Raw genomic sequence first — 14,153 nt, forward strand, 5'->3', positions numbered from 1 at the left:
GGCTAGCGACTAACGGAGGAGAGGGCCACCTGTGGGGGAAAAGAAAAGGACCAGACCTGGAAAAAAGGGCCGGTCGGACCGAGCGTACCGTACCGCAGTAAGCGTTTGGCGGTGGGGGTGTGACAGGTTGTGCTCTGCTTCTTTCCAGCCTGAACCAAAGTCAGACCAGAGAACAGTGGCAGCAGCTCTAGTGCAGAAACACATGCAAAGTGTGCTACAGGATGGGAGGGTTTTTAAAAAATTAAAAAAAAAAACTTTTTAAGCATAAGACTAAAGAGATGGATTTACATCATGATTAAAAAAATATATTTTTTTAGAACGTCTCTGTTTTCAGAACGCGACGAGGCAGGTTTATTGCGTAACGTCGGGGGGGGGGGGGCCCCGTTTCATGATGATGTGCCTGCCGCCTGTTTTTAGCATTTTTGAAGTTTCGGGACAAGCAGGAATTCTGCTGCCAGAAAAAGCTAATGATCTAGCGGGGGCTATATTGGAATAATTAGCTCGCTCAGGTAGGACGACTTTGGCCTATTTAGTGCTTTTGCAGGCAGGGAGACAGTAGAATTATAAAGTCTGCTCAGCGCACTGTTTAATGGGAGCGCACTGAGACTGCGGATGGGGATATATATATATATATACATACACACAGTAGCTCCATTTTTTTTTTTTTTTAGTTTTTTGTTTTTGCCGAGTCCCTCGCTGCAGCATTGTTGTGGTCTAATTGGCCAAAGTGGACAAAATAAAAAATTTGGGGCTGTCAAAAAGCAAAAGGCGCTTCTGTCACGCGGTCACAGGGAAAGCGTGTTTTCTTTTCCCGAAGTGTCCGGTGTCCGGGGGGGGGGGCGGGCTCTTACGCTCGGCCCTGTGAGAGACATCAGCGTCCGGTACTCCCGAGACCTGTAACCTCAGGCCGTCGAGACCTCGGCTGGCTTGGGACCTCCGCAACAATTTATGTTTTATTAGATTTTTAATAACCGTCGTCATCAAGGCGTGCTAGCGTCCCTGCTGCGAGCCTGTCCTTTTGCGCCATTAAGGATCGGCGGTAAAAGCTGACGCCATGTTTCTGAGTAACCTTGCCAAGGTGTAACATGCGGGGGGGGGTGGGGGGCAGAGGCCCAAAAGCCTTTCCCTGTGGGACGTGATGCCTCACTCTAGTGAGTTCACAGGACAGTGGTTTAATCGACATGAAATGTAATTCGCCCGCCAGATATGCTCTGAATCCCAATTTTGTGCAGATGATGCAAAAGAAGCACAAAGAGAAATACAGCTGCCGTGTTGTTTTCAGGTCTCACAGAAGGCTGTGAGTCACGTGACTCGGATGAAAGCCTGCTTTGATTTGTTTTCGCAAATTTGATGAAATTGAGGTAAGGTTGTTGTGTTGCGTCAGTTTCTCCCGATTTCTGAAAGAAAAGGCATCCTTTGTAGTGGTGATATTTAGGGGCCCCTCAGGATTTCCTGGTATTGCATTATAGAAACAATCCGGATTATGCCTACTGTGCCAACAGGAAATTAAAGTGTACAGTAGCAAGATCATTGATGTGGATAAGATATACATCTAATGCTGAAATTGGTAACCAATTGTCCAGGGTCAGCCCATGGCCTAGCTATGATTCTTTCATATTTAATGAAAAAAAAACTGTTGCTAACCTAAGCAAGCTACCTATGTTTACAGTTGCTAACAGTTGTTTTGTTGCCATGGTAATAACTGTTTGTCCTTGTGGGGAGCGTGAGCTACAGTCGACGGCAGAAATGATTTCTCTGCTCAGTTCCACGCTGTTGCTGCGACAGTGGTACAGCTGGGCTGGGCTGGGCTGAGCTGTCTAACTAGCGAGATGTATTTCACAACATTGCACTTTTTTTTCCCTCCTCAAGAGAGACGCTGAAACTTTTCAGAAGAAAGTGTGTTCTGCTTCTGCATTAAAAATTAAAAATCAACAATTCCCTCTCGTCTTTTCAGAAAGTCTAAATCCTGGTGCCTTTTTCCCCTCAGTCATATTTTATTAATGTTCACCATCTAGCCATAGCAGCCCCTGTAATGTCATATGCCCGTACATATTAGAAACATTGCTTTATGGTTAATAGTCGGGTCCAGCAGTTCAGTTTCATTACAGCTGTGGCAGGGCAATTTCTTGATTCTCTACTGGAATTCACAAACCTGCAACAGACTGAGGTTTCATATAAATATAACATGATGAAGATGACATCGCACTGGGACGTGTTTCATAAATACTGAGATGTCAGTCCCACCTCTGAAAATGAGAACATTTCGAATCTGGAGAGTGTTTTTTTTTCTTTTCTGTAATATACACCCAACTAATTTGCAACTTGCGCAAATGTGGGCTTCTACCATGAGGCTCATTGAAGGGAAACCTTGAGCTTTTACCCGTATGGAGAAGCAGGCTTTTGAGGTGTTGTGGAGGAATATGCATCATACAAATTGGTCTTCCATATTCATTTAATAAATTATTTATTTATTTGGTTGTTTATTGTAAGCAGATTGATGCTTTAGAGGTGAATTTTTCTCATCGTAAGACTTAAACTAAATCTTTAAATACACAAGCCTTTAATGTGTTCAGAATTATTATTTCCTTTCAATCCAAGATGATCAGCAAGAGTCCATTTTTGACATGCATCCAGTATTTATTCACTTATTAAATAGTAAAAAGTAAATTTTGTGCAATTTCACTAAAATTTGCATACATGCTGTTTAGTTGGTTCTAAAAGCTTGGAAACCTCAAACAGTACCAAATTACTTTTGTTAAGAATATCCTCATAATTGTATGCGTATGGTCCCTGATTTAAGTGATAAGTGCTTGGCATTGTTTTGAAGCCCACGCCATGTTCCAAAACCAACATTAATATTTGAACTTTAATTGCAAGCCGTATAAAGCTGCAGGAGTTCGGTCTTTAGTGCTTAGTAGCAGCACGTCGCAATTAGACTTTGAAAATCCAAGAGAGCCAGTTTGTGAAAAAAGTTAGCAAAGCTGTTTGAGGTGCTGTCCCCATGCGACGCAGCGCCTTTTGTTTCCTGGAAAATCGGCCAGCCTTCACGCCACTTCGGTTTTGGCCAGAAACTCTACACTCAAATGACCTTGGGTTGCCCTTGGAAACTGATGGAAAAGTAGTGGATCACAGGGACATTTTCTGCTGGAAAAAAAGTCCAATTAAAGTCTTAATTTAGCATTTCTGAGGTTCTGACTGAGGCCGAACCTTCAAGTGATGGACTTAATTAACAAAGTTTTTAGTTCCAAATGAGTAGCGCTTCATCAAAGGTGTTTATCAAACCTTGCAAATGCATATCAGTTATGGGAATCGCTGATATGAAATAATGAATATTTTTTTCCAACAATAAACAATAAGGATGCATAATCCCCCAAGGGCCAGATGACTGTAATACAGCAGTAATGATCTGGGTGTGCGTGCGTAAAATATACCTGCAATTACAAAAGTGTACATACGCTTGCATATGTATACACACGTGCACTTAAACACATCGCCTTCAGGGTAGTAATCATCTTTGACATCTCTGAAGTGATGTCTTTCAGACGCTTTCTTCCACGGGTTATTATCTTGGAGAACTATTGAGGAAGAGGGATTTTTTTTTTCTGTCAGATTTTCATTAAGGAAGAAACACCTTGAAAGTAGAATATCAAGATGCAGGGTGAGAGGGATTCAAGTGTTTGACATTTTTTGTTTCTAATTATTGAAGCCATTTTGAGCTGATTATGGTGTACGGGGGGGAGCCGCTCTCATCTTGGCTGTGTTAGGAGAGGCTGAGCCTCACTGTATGATAAACCCTGTGCTTTGTGGAAGACTTAATGAGGCTGAGGTGGCAGAAGTACCTGTCTTTACCATCAAGTTGCCTTCCGTGTGGAATACCCTTCATTACGTTTCGAAGTCGATAGACTCTAATAGACGGGGAACAGGAACACTCCTGCGCTCTTGGATTAATTGATTTAAATAAATACTTGGGAGTTGATTTTTTGGAGTGGCTGGTTTACCTTGAAATGGGGGGATCATCTTCGCTGAGTGTGTGTTTTTTGACACCTGGCAGAAAAGAAAAAACAACCCAAAAAAAAAACGAATTTGCATATATTATGTGAGAGAGCCAGCAGATGCGTGGGTAATATGTAGGGTGGGTGACGGTTTTCTGCTTTCCGTATGGTGAACCTCCACCGGAGTTTTAGGATTTTTAGCAATTATTTGGGCTGATTCCTCAAACATTACAGCACAGGCCTTTGAGGTCACAGGTGTCATTATGTGATTATTTGTGCCAAGAAGCCTGAGAATCGTTACTTCTGCTGGCGTACGCTTGGAGAGAAATCCTGGTGGCCCGTTTTGACCGTGATGTTTTTTTTTTGCGCTTGCAGGGAGGGACCCCCACGGGAGCCCAGGCCCACCTCCCTGCTGCCGTCCGATTGGTGCTTTCCCCGGGAGGAGGAGCTGGCGGGGCTGGACGGCCTCCCGTTCCGGCTGATGCAGCAGGACTGCACCGCCGTCAAGACCCTGCTGCTGCGGCTGCGCAGGACGCTGCAGGAGGTACGAGACCCCGCCCCTACCCAAACCCAAACTCAGCCCCCGCCCCCCGCCTCCACCCCCAACCCCTCTGCCCCCTCCCCCCGACACCATCCCCCGACCCCCTGACCCCATCCCTGGGATATGCAGCACTGAGGCCTCAGTCTGTCCATTTAATAATTCGACGGAAACCTTCAGAAAGTTTTTTTGTTTTTCGTGGCGTAGTGAGAAGCTAAATGCGCTCGGTGCTCAGTTGAGGATTTGGGCTGTAACGTCTGCTTTTCAGGCGCTGAAATGGGTTTTAAAGTAAGACCGTTGGCTCTTTTGAAGAAGAATTCCGAGCTTTTCAAGCGAAGAAGATAATGATCGCAACGCTTCTCAAGGGGCAAAGAAAACAAAAGGAAATTATGTCCAAATTATAACAAACATAATCAGCGATTTGCGTAATGACTTATAAAATTATAATTCAAAATGGCTGTTTGCACTCTCCAGGCTTGTTTTCTTTGGCTAATTTTCCATTTCCGCTTCAGTTACAAAATGGCCGATACAAAATCGAGGACATTTCCCACCTAACAATGGCAGTCCATTATGCAGAAAGTACCGAAGCCAGAGTGTTAGCGCTGCCTGTAAGCTTATGCTGAAAGTAGTCTTCACCACCACTGCCACTATTAAGAAACCAGCGAGCCATTTCCAATGTAAGCATAGCTTTAGGAAGGATCACGCTGGCTTCCCCTTTGTGTGAGCAGGATTGGAGTGTGTGTGTGTGCGTGTGTGTGTGTTTCTTTGTGTGTGTGTGTGAATGTGTTTGTGTGTGCATAGGAGTGCATGTGTGTACGTGTTGGTGTGTGCATGCGTGTGTGTGTGTTGGCGAGTATGTGTATGTATGAGTGTGTGTGTGTGTGTGTGTGTGTGTGTATATAGGAGCGTGTGTATGTGTGTGTGCCTGTGTATGTGTGTGTGGAAGTGAAGGCAGTGGGAAGCAGCGATGTGTTGAGTGTGTGTGTGTGTGTGGGAAGCGGCGATGTGTTGTGTGTGTGTGTGTGTGTGTGTGTGGGAAGCAGCGATGTGTTGAGTGTGTGTGTGTGTGTGTGAGTGTGTGTGTGTGTGTGTGTGGGAAGCGGCGGTGTTGAGTGTGTGTTGACGGCGGTTACTCTACGGCGGGCCCCGTTATGGCTGAAGGTGCCGGGGCCAGGTGTGCAGGTACGGCCCGTCTCTGGAGGCCCGCCCGAGTCTGCCGGTGATTCATCCTGTCTTTCGCTCAGGAACATGAAGCTTTCTGTCGGTTTATTTCTCAGGGTGGGCTGGAGTGGCCGCCCCCCCTTCGGCTAGCTCTGCTCCTCTCAGATCCTCTCCTTCCCTCCTACCTCCACGGTGCCAAGTTTGCCCCCCTTTGTGAAAGCCGAGCGCGGAAAACAACCTGAACTGTCTCCGGGCAACATCCAGCTCAAACTTTCAGTCCGCTTGGATCGCGCCGTCTGTGGCCGCTCGGTTTGCGTTCCCGTTACATAACCGGCCCGTCCAATCGGATGCAGCGGCTCGGACACTTCTGCCCTGCTCTCCCTGCTCTCCCTGTCTCCAGCATCACTTTCTGTTGTCAGTCTGTCAATCACAGCACCGTGGGCCATAAAGCATGTCAGCATCCCCCCTTTCCTTCCCGTGGCTGAATGCCAGCCCACCTCTCTCTCTCTATTGGCTTAAACGTGACCCACACACCTGTACACAGAACCGCTCTGTCTCTCTAATCTCTCTCTCATTCTGTCACAGCGGTAGTTATCACCGTTTCAAAAAAAAAAAAGGAAAATAGAGCCAATAACAAGGAACATATACAGTGAGAAAATCCATTTACGAAATGTATATGTGCATAAATATATGCGCTTGGGTCACCGAACTGCATGACGAAATAAAAAAATAAGTCGGTGTGTGTAATACTTCCATTCCCTGTGCCAAGCTGGGGCTGGGATGTCTGTGGACTGCGATCGAGCTTGACTGAGAGTTCAGAGGGTAGCGAAGCCCCCTGTAATTTTAAAGATAGGGGGGCGACATAGCTCTGGAGGTAAGAGCGGTTGTCTGGCAGTCGGAGGGTTGCCGGTTCGATCCCTCGCCCTGGGCGTGTCGAAGTGTCCCTGAGCAAGACACCTGACCCCTAATCGCTCGCAACGAGCTGATTGGTACCTTGCATGGCAGCCTTTCACCGTTGGTGTGTGTGAATGAGAGGCATCAATTGTAAAGCGCTTTGGATAAAAGCGCTTTGGATAAAAGCGCTATATAAATGCCGTCCTTTTACCGTTTACCGAGATAAATCGGGGGGTTCAGTTCCGGGGGATCTTCAGTAGGCCGCCGTTTGTGCTTCTGACTCGCGGGAGTCTGTCTGAAGCTCGGGAGAATCGCTCGGCATCTGACGGTTTTGTTTTTTTGTTTTTTTGTTTTTTTGTTTTTTTTACCTCGGCGGCGGCGGTTAGCAAGCGCTGACATCAAGGTGGGATAAGTGCCTCATTTCTCTTGCCGCTTTCAGCGCACATTTCACCTTTTGGTTTGTTTTTGTAGTCGACGCCACAAAGCGCCACAAACGCCTTGTTTAATGCCAGACATTATTTTCTATTATCTTTACCCAAGCCAAGTTCAGCGAGCACTGCACACCCAGACGGGGGCTGGCTAATGACCCTGAGCACACTAAAGTCCGGAGCATTCGCAGTTCCACTTGATGCGGTCAGAAGTGGTGGTTATTAAGGCCTTTTTTTTATTCCTCTGCTAAACTAGCTACTGCTGCTTTTATTTATTCCCGTTTTATAAGGGCGTGGAGTCCACACGTCCCCTTTAGCAGCGATGCATTTTGTTAAAACGAGTCGAAACGGAAGAGCTCTGTCCGCGTTTAATAACTTCAGAAAAAAAGCTAGTTTGCTGAGTTCCCAACTGACGTGCTTTTGAAAAGTGTTAGAAAAGTACTTAGTGTGGACACATCTTCTCCCCACTGGCAGGGCCCGCTGAAGTTCTCCACACCTTTCTGTGTATAAAACCAAATTTAAAATCAATGGGACGGCTGGCTCAGATCTGTAAGCAGAATACACGGAGACACCGCTAATGCTGTGATGCCTCTGGCTGGCACCTCCAGTGCGTGGATATTGGCTATGCTGATAGGCGGGAATGAGGAGTGCTTAATTTGATTTTGACGCCGAGCGTGACAAACGCTGCCCTCGGTGATCTCTGTCCCAGCCTGCCTCCTTATGAACATAACAGGCTATCACTCCTTTTAATGCACAGATAAGTCGCGCTGGCGGTTTCGTAAGCTCTGCGCGTCCTGATAGGCCCGTCTTACGCTCACCCGATGGAACAAAACAAAACCGCGGCTGCGAAATCCATTTATTCGCTGAAGCCAAACGAAACAGCGAGGGTGTTTGGACGGGCTCGTGTGACCGAACTCCGTAACGTCGCCACAGGTGTGCCTGCTAATTACGGAGGAACGAACGGTAAGATCCTCTGTTTAATCAGAATCGTGTGTTTGGAAATGTTTGTCCCTTCTGCTAATTATGTGGAACCGACACCGCGCACAGGGAAATAAACCGGCTCGGATTACCATACCATGCTGTGGAGAAAAAATACGACGTGGATGATGAGAAAACATACGACGTCGCCGAGCACGATGGCGTTTACAGAATCGCTAATTTAGCGCCGGTTCGGGCGTTTTGGATTACGCTGGTTTTCGAGGTCACGGCTTTTGGAGAGGGGGGGGCGAGAGTCCCCCTGGTGCTCCGATACGGCCGGGCCGGGGGGCGCCCCCCCGGCGTTTCGGCTCTCTCATTAAGCCCGAGCGGGCGATGATGTCATCACCTCTCTTTTCTTTCGCCTTCGGGACCCCCCCCGCGCGATTCGACCCGCCCGCAGCGAGGCCTGATCCGACCCCTGTACCATGTTTCTTTTCTTCTTCTCTTCTCTCTCTCTTTCTCTTTTCTTCCTTTTCTTTCTTTCTTGATCTCTGCTGTTCGTCTCGGGAGCCAGGCCAGACAGGGCGGGCTGAGACCTCTCCCGGAACGAAGCCCCAAATAACAATCAGAGAGGCGGGGGGGAGAAGGTCCCGCGGACGGGCGCGTGACGGAGGAACATGAATATTAACGGGGGGCGAGGCCGTGCCCTCTCTGCTGACTCCACGCTCTCATTAACTTGCAAATTCGCCGCCTTCCGTCGCCGCGCGGACGCCGCTCGCTAACAGGAATCAGAGCGGCCTGTCCGTTTACTTACCGCTTTGTTTGCTCGACACCCCCCCGATCTCCCGTGCTCACTTTTTGTACGTCTCCTCCTCTCCTCGTTTTTAGTGTTTTCGTGCTCCTGTCTTCCAGAAGGAGGCCCGGAGTTATTAAATCCTGTGCACTCGGTCCAATTTAGAAAAATTAAATTAAATTAAAGAAAGAAAATTGGCAGCCAAAATGACTTTTTATATCTCCCCAGGCTTCAAAGGCCTTTGAATGACAGGCTGTGGATTGTAAATACCCTGCACCGTTCGGGGCTGTTTGGTGGCTTGGTTTTCTTGCGAACGTTAAAAAAAAAAAAAAAAATGCATTACCAAGGTGTGTGTGTGTAAAAGATGTGTGCTTAGCCCCCTCCCTCTCTCCCTCCCTCCCCACACTCTCACTCCACCCCCATTACAGGGATTCATCTTTTTGTTCTGCCCATGATTTTAATAAAAAAACTGCCAACAAGGGGGAAAAAAAACGATGGTACATTTTGGCCCCACATTATCGTATGTTCAGGAAATTCATGTGGCCTCAATTGATCCATTTTAGAGATAGTAAAATATTATGTGTTATCTGTAAAAGGAGCGAATAAATATTTGAACACTACCCACGAGGAATATATAAAAAATATCCATATTTGGAGGCCATTATAGGCTATAAGGTATGGTACCAACTGCATAGATGCATATAAATGTGTCAGAATTTTATAGGCAGAAATAGGCTAATGGCAGCCAGAGTTCTTTTTTTCTTTTTTCTTTCTTCTTTTTTTCTTTTTTCCAAAGGCCATGGGCGTTAGCTAAAAGCAGGGGGTATAAAAATATAGTAAAATACTTTATGGTTTTGATGGAATTGTCCTCTAGGTCGGCCTTGGCTCCCACGACATTAGGCAAGCAATCAAACTAAATTATTTATCCGCAACACAACTTCATACCTCAGCAGATTCTCTCGCCCTGTCCTTGCTTTGTTCCGAAGCCGTCTTCAGTCTCCCTGTCAATTTTTTTTTTTTAAATCTTTTTTTTTTTGTCGTGTCTGAATGCTAAATTCCTTTTTCGACAGCCTTGGCTGTGTATGGAGCGCTCGCTAGCCGGTCGGGTTCTTTGGTGCGGTCCGTTTCGTGGCGTGTCTGCCGTGGTGTTTACAGTAATGGCCGACACGGCACAGAAATGAAAAAACAAAATGGACATTAGAGGGGAATCAGCACAACCAGTTGCATTCGGATGTTCAGGTGGAAGTGCAGTGTTTGTGCATGTGGTATGGCCATACAGTTATTTTCCATAAAATAATAGGCAATGGTATAAGCATGTGGCAAATGTTGTAAAAAGCCAGATATAAATAAAACAAAAACAAGCATACGTGTTATGATGATGTGAGTATTATTTTTTTATTGCATTTCTGTGGCAGTAAAACGCTTCATTCCGTGCCGAGCCTCTCTGTTTCTGAGGGGTACACTTCATCTGTGACACCGTCCCCCACTTGGCTTTCTGGGGGGGGGGGGCTTTTGTGACGTGACGGCTTTCTGTGGCTATACTGTCATGTCTGGGGGAATGAAACTGTGTTTGACTTTGGTGGTTTGCGGTTTGTGACTTTAAGTTCTGCAGCGTCCCTCTAACCTGCTTTCTGTTCCTCCAGAGTACGGACACGAGCCCAGCCACCAGCCTCCACTCCCTACCCATCAGCCCCTGCAGCGAGAAGTCCCTCCCCTTTAAGGTAACTCCAGCCTCGACTCAATACCAAAGAAGAAGCCTCATTTTTTTAAAAACTGACGTTTAACTGGGCGTTTTTAGACCGACTCGGTGTCACGGTGGACGACGCGCGGTCTTTAGCAGACGGACGTGGCATCAGATCGCTCTGTCGCCGCTGTTGTGCTCAGCCTCAAAACATAGTTTCTCTTCCCCCCCCGTGGGTCCTTATCACACAAAGAGATTACAATACAAAATTGAAAAATCACTTGAGAAATGCTTCAATTTTTTTCCCCCTGAATATTCCGGTAAACAAGTGGTCCTCGTCCCCCGTCCTTGATTAGAACAGCGACCCCCGAAGAAACGTGATTAAAATTCCGGGATTGTTTTAATGCGGGCGACTGTATGCTTATCACTCTCTCTCCACCAATCAGCTTCTCCCTCGCCGTGGGCTTATCTTATCTTATTACGCACATTAAATCCCTGGGAGAGGGTTTAGGAAGCGCTCCTCTCAGGGGTATGGGCGGGGGGGTCGGGGGGGGGTATGGGAGGGAGGGTCCTGAAGGAAGGTAGACGTGTTTTTCGGTCAGGGCTTTTTGGCGCAGGGGCGAGCGAAAGAGCGCATCGGAAACGAGGTCTCGGCTCCTGTCCTCCTTACTGACCTACATGGAGCAGCTGAATTTGCGCAGAGCATGTGACGTTCCACCCCGTCGGTACCCTTGCATGGGGGGATGAAGCTGAGAATAGGACTCCATACATCTGACATTGTGTTGGATGACGGGTATGTGGCGGGGGGGGGGGGCTGGAGGGGGTGGGGGCGGAGCCTCAACCTGCTGCCGCTCCAGAAAATCAAGTTTTAAAAATAAGCCGGAACCCACCTGAGAGAAGTCCGTGTCACTTCTTGTCCTACTTTGAGCGGAAAAAACTTCCTTTAGCGAACATTTGTTACCCCTGCTTTTTATAATTAGCGCCTGTGGAGAGCCTCTTTCCCGCGGAGCGAGCGCGCGATGGCGGCGGTGTGGGAGGGGGGCGGGGGGGGCGACGGCTGGGGAACGGGAGCGGCCGATCGGGAGAGAAAATGGCGGACTCATTTATCCTGCCGCTCCTGTCGACCTGACCAGCCGCCCCCCCATTTATAACAGCTCTTTAAACGGGGGGGGGTCTTAGGGCAGCGATGCTGACAGACCTCTGCTTCACTACTCCTTGTTTTTTTTGCCTTATTTGGGTTGGGAAGGGGGGAGGGGGGTGTTTGAGTTTCACCAGCAGGGTCTGGTTCAGTGCAGTCCTGAGGGTGGGGATGTGGGGGTGGGGTACAGGAGTGGGGGGGGGATGCTGGAATCTCCGTAGCCGCTGTGGGGTCTGGTTCAGCACCATCCCGGGAGGGGGGGGGGTAAGTGGGGGGGTGTCTCGTGCTGGGACGGCCCGGCGCAGAAGGGGTTAAACCGTAACTCAGCGCTTATCTGAAACACGACGAGCGGGAAAAGGGATGATCGGGAAAAGGGATGATCGGGAAAAGGGATGATCGGGACAAGGGACGAGCGCTGAGAGGGATGATGGGGAAAAGGGACGAGCGGGAAAAGGGATGATGGGGAAAAGGGATGATCGGGAAAAGGGACGAGCGGGAAAAGGGACGATTGGGAAAAGGGACGATCGGGAAAAGGGACGATCGGGAAAAGGGATGAGCGGGAAAAGGGATGATCGGGAAAAGGGACGAGCGGGAAAAGGGATGATCGGGAAAAGGGATGATCGGGAAAAGGGGCGAGCGTTGAGAGGGACGTGCGTTAAGAAGCGCTCGGCCCAGAAATCCCCTCCGTCTCTCACCAGCTTTAATTTTTCACTGAAATCTGTAGGAAGCCAAAAAATGCTTTGCAACACGAAAACACAAACACAACCAAGTGTGAGCAGATAAGGACTCCAAACCCCTCCAAGCTTCCGAATGCAGAACTCCTGATATGTATAGGGTGAGTCATTGGCTCCCCCAGACAGGCTTATTGCCGAACGTGCTAATCGGCTCTGAATGAGATCATCGAAAATCCGGTTATATTGCAGGTCTGTTTGAAGCCAAACAGAAGAAACCGAACGCAGTGGCAGTACAGTTATTCCAGCCTGAATATTAAGAGTTGCAAAATCTTTCACAGACGAGGACAGAATACTATTTCCCCAGTTTTCCAGTACAGGCTGTAAATATCCAGAACAGTGCAGTGCATTGATTAAAATGCAATGAGTTTTTTTTATTTATTTTTTGAATAAATGTTCAGTTGGGCATTTGATTGAAATTAATTGTGCATAGTCAGCATTTTTCCCTTGTGATGGTGTTGTGGTCTATAAATAACAATTACCCAAAAAGAACAGTGCTGGAAATTAAATTATTATTTGTAAGTTTTTTTTTTTTTTTGTTGGTATTATTGTGATGAACATTTCGACAGTATTGGGACAGCATCACCGAGCGAAATGCTGCCGTGGATTTGTGCTGTTCCGCCCTCTCTGTACTCTCATATGGAAAGACCAGCTCTCGTCCTGAGCTTCATAGTAAGGCCTTATTGCCAGTGTGATGTGTATTACTTTACGTACAGGGGTAAAATAGTGTATTATGGCCCACTGAGCCTGTAAATTCACTCCGCACAAATGAATGAATGATTGTGGCGTCCTGTCTCATCTCATCCAGTCTTTGAGTCTCTGCGAGGCTTTTTGTGGAGAAGAAGGCTTTTATTCCCGGTTTGTTTGCGTTTTTGATGGCGTGTGTGGAGCAGTGGAGCTTTTTAAAATATGTGTTTTAAGAGGATGGGGTCACTGCTCCCCAACAGGCTGCCTTTGATCTGCGGTGTAGGGGGTCAGGGGGCTGCCCAGGTGAGTCATCTAAGCAGAGCTTGGTGGCTTCACTGTGGGGCCCATTGTCCATTGTGCTCATCGGCGGGGGGGTGGGGTGTTGGGGGCGGTCGCCGTGCCGACGTGCGCACGTGGGTAGACCAGCCTTTTCCCGCGCTGCCTTTAATCTCACCATTGAGATCGCTGTGCGTCTCGCAGTTAACGCGGCGCATCTCTGCGCCCCCCCCCCCGGGCGGGGATTTCAAACAGGCGCCGAGTTTCGTCCTTCGTTCCGCGACCTCTTGCGGAAACGACCTCTCGATAAGACGGTACGCGGGCCTTACTGCGGGGAATCCAGATATCGAGCGCTCTCCAGACCGCGCGCGGCCGCCGAGCAGGGGATTATGGGTCGTTATTCGTCGGCGTCGCCTCGATTACGCTAAGCCCCGGGTTCCCCCGAGCAGCAGGCGCCCGGATCTGCGGTGTGTTCATACGGCGGCGCTGGAACAAAGACCGCAAGGTCAGTCACCCGCTGACACGCGGGGCTCAGCGCCGTCGCACAAAAGCCCCTCTTAGCAGGAGCCAGGCTGTCGCAGAGGCTTATGTAATACAAACAGCAGAAACAAAGGCCTCTGGGAAACGTTGTTTGTCGTGGCCCAGGCTGTGAGTGTTATATCTTTTACGCTCCACTTGCGCTTCTTGGTCTGGCTGTCACCAAACATCTTGTCTTCGGAAGATTGGGTCTTGCTGGCTCGAACCTATCCCCCCCCCCCTCCTCTTCCTCTTTCAGATTATCTCAGGTGGATCACTCCTCCTCTGTGTCTCACACCATTGATGTCTGTCTCACTCCATCTCTCTCTGTCTCACTCTCTCTGTCTCACTCCAGTTCTCTCTGTCTCACTCCATCTGTCTCACTCTAACTCTCTGTCTC

General features: G+C 48.3%; 1 protein-coding gene across 12 annotated transcripts in view; it reads left to right on the forward strand.

Annotated features, from left to right (window-relative positions):
* Nucleotides 1-14,153, forward strand: part of ccser1 (coiled-coil serine-rich protein 1) — a 103,955-nt gene that overhangs the window by 38,268 nt on the left and 51,534 nt on the right. For all 12 annotated transcript variants that reach the window (XM_064297269.1, XM_064297275.1, XM_064297276.1 and 9 more), the window contains exons 6-7: nt 4,368-4,536; nt 10,368-10,445. In XM_064297269.1, coding sequence (XP_064153339.1) covers nt 4,368-4,536; nt 10,368-10,445 — 247 coding nt within the window. The remainder of the gene's footprint in view (nt 1-4,367; nt 4,537-10,367; nt 10,446-14,153) is intronic.

The sequence above is a fragment of the Anguilla rostrata genome, chromosome 10, assembly GCF_018555375.3.
Source record: "Anguilla rostrata isolate EN2019 chromosome 10, ASM1855537v3, whole genome shotgun sequence".
NCBI classification, from domain to species: Eukaryota; Metazoa; Chordata; class Actinopteri; order Anguilliformes; family Anguillidae; genus Anguilla; species Anguilla rostrata.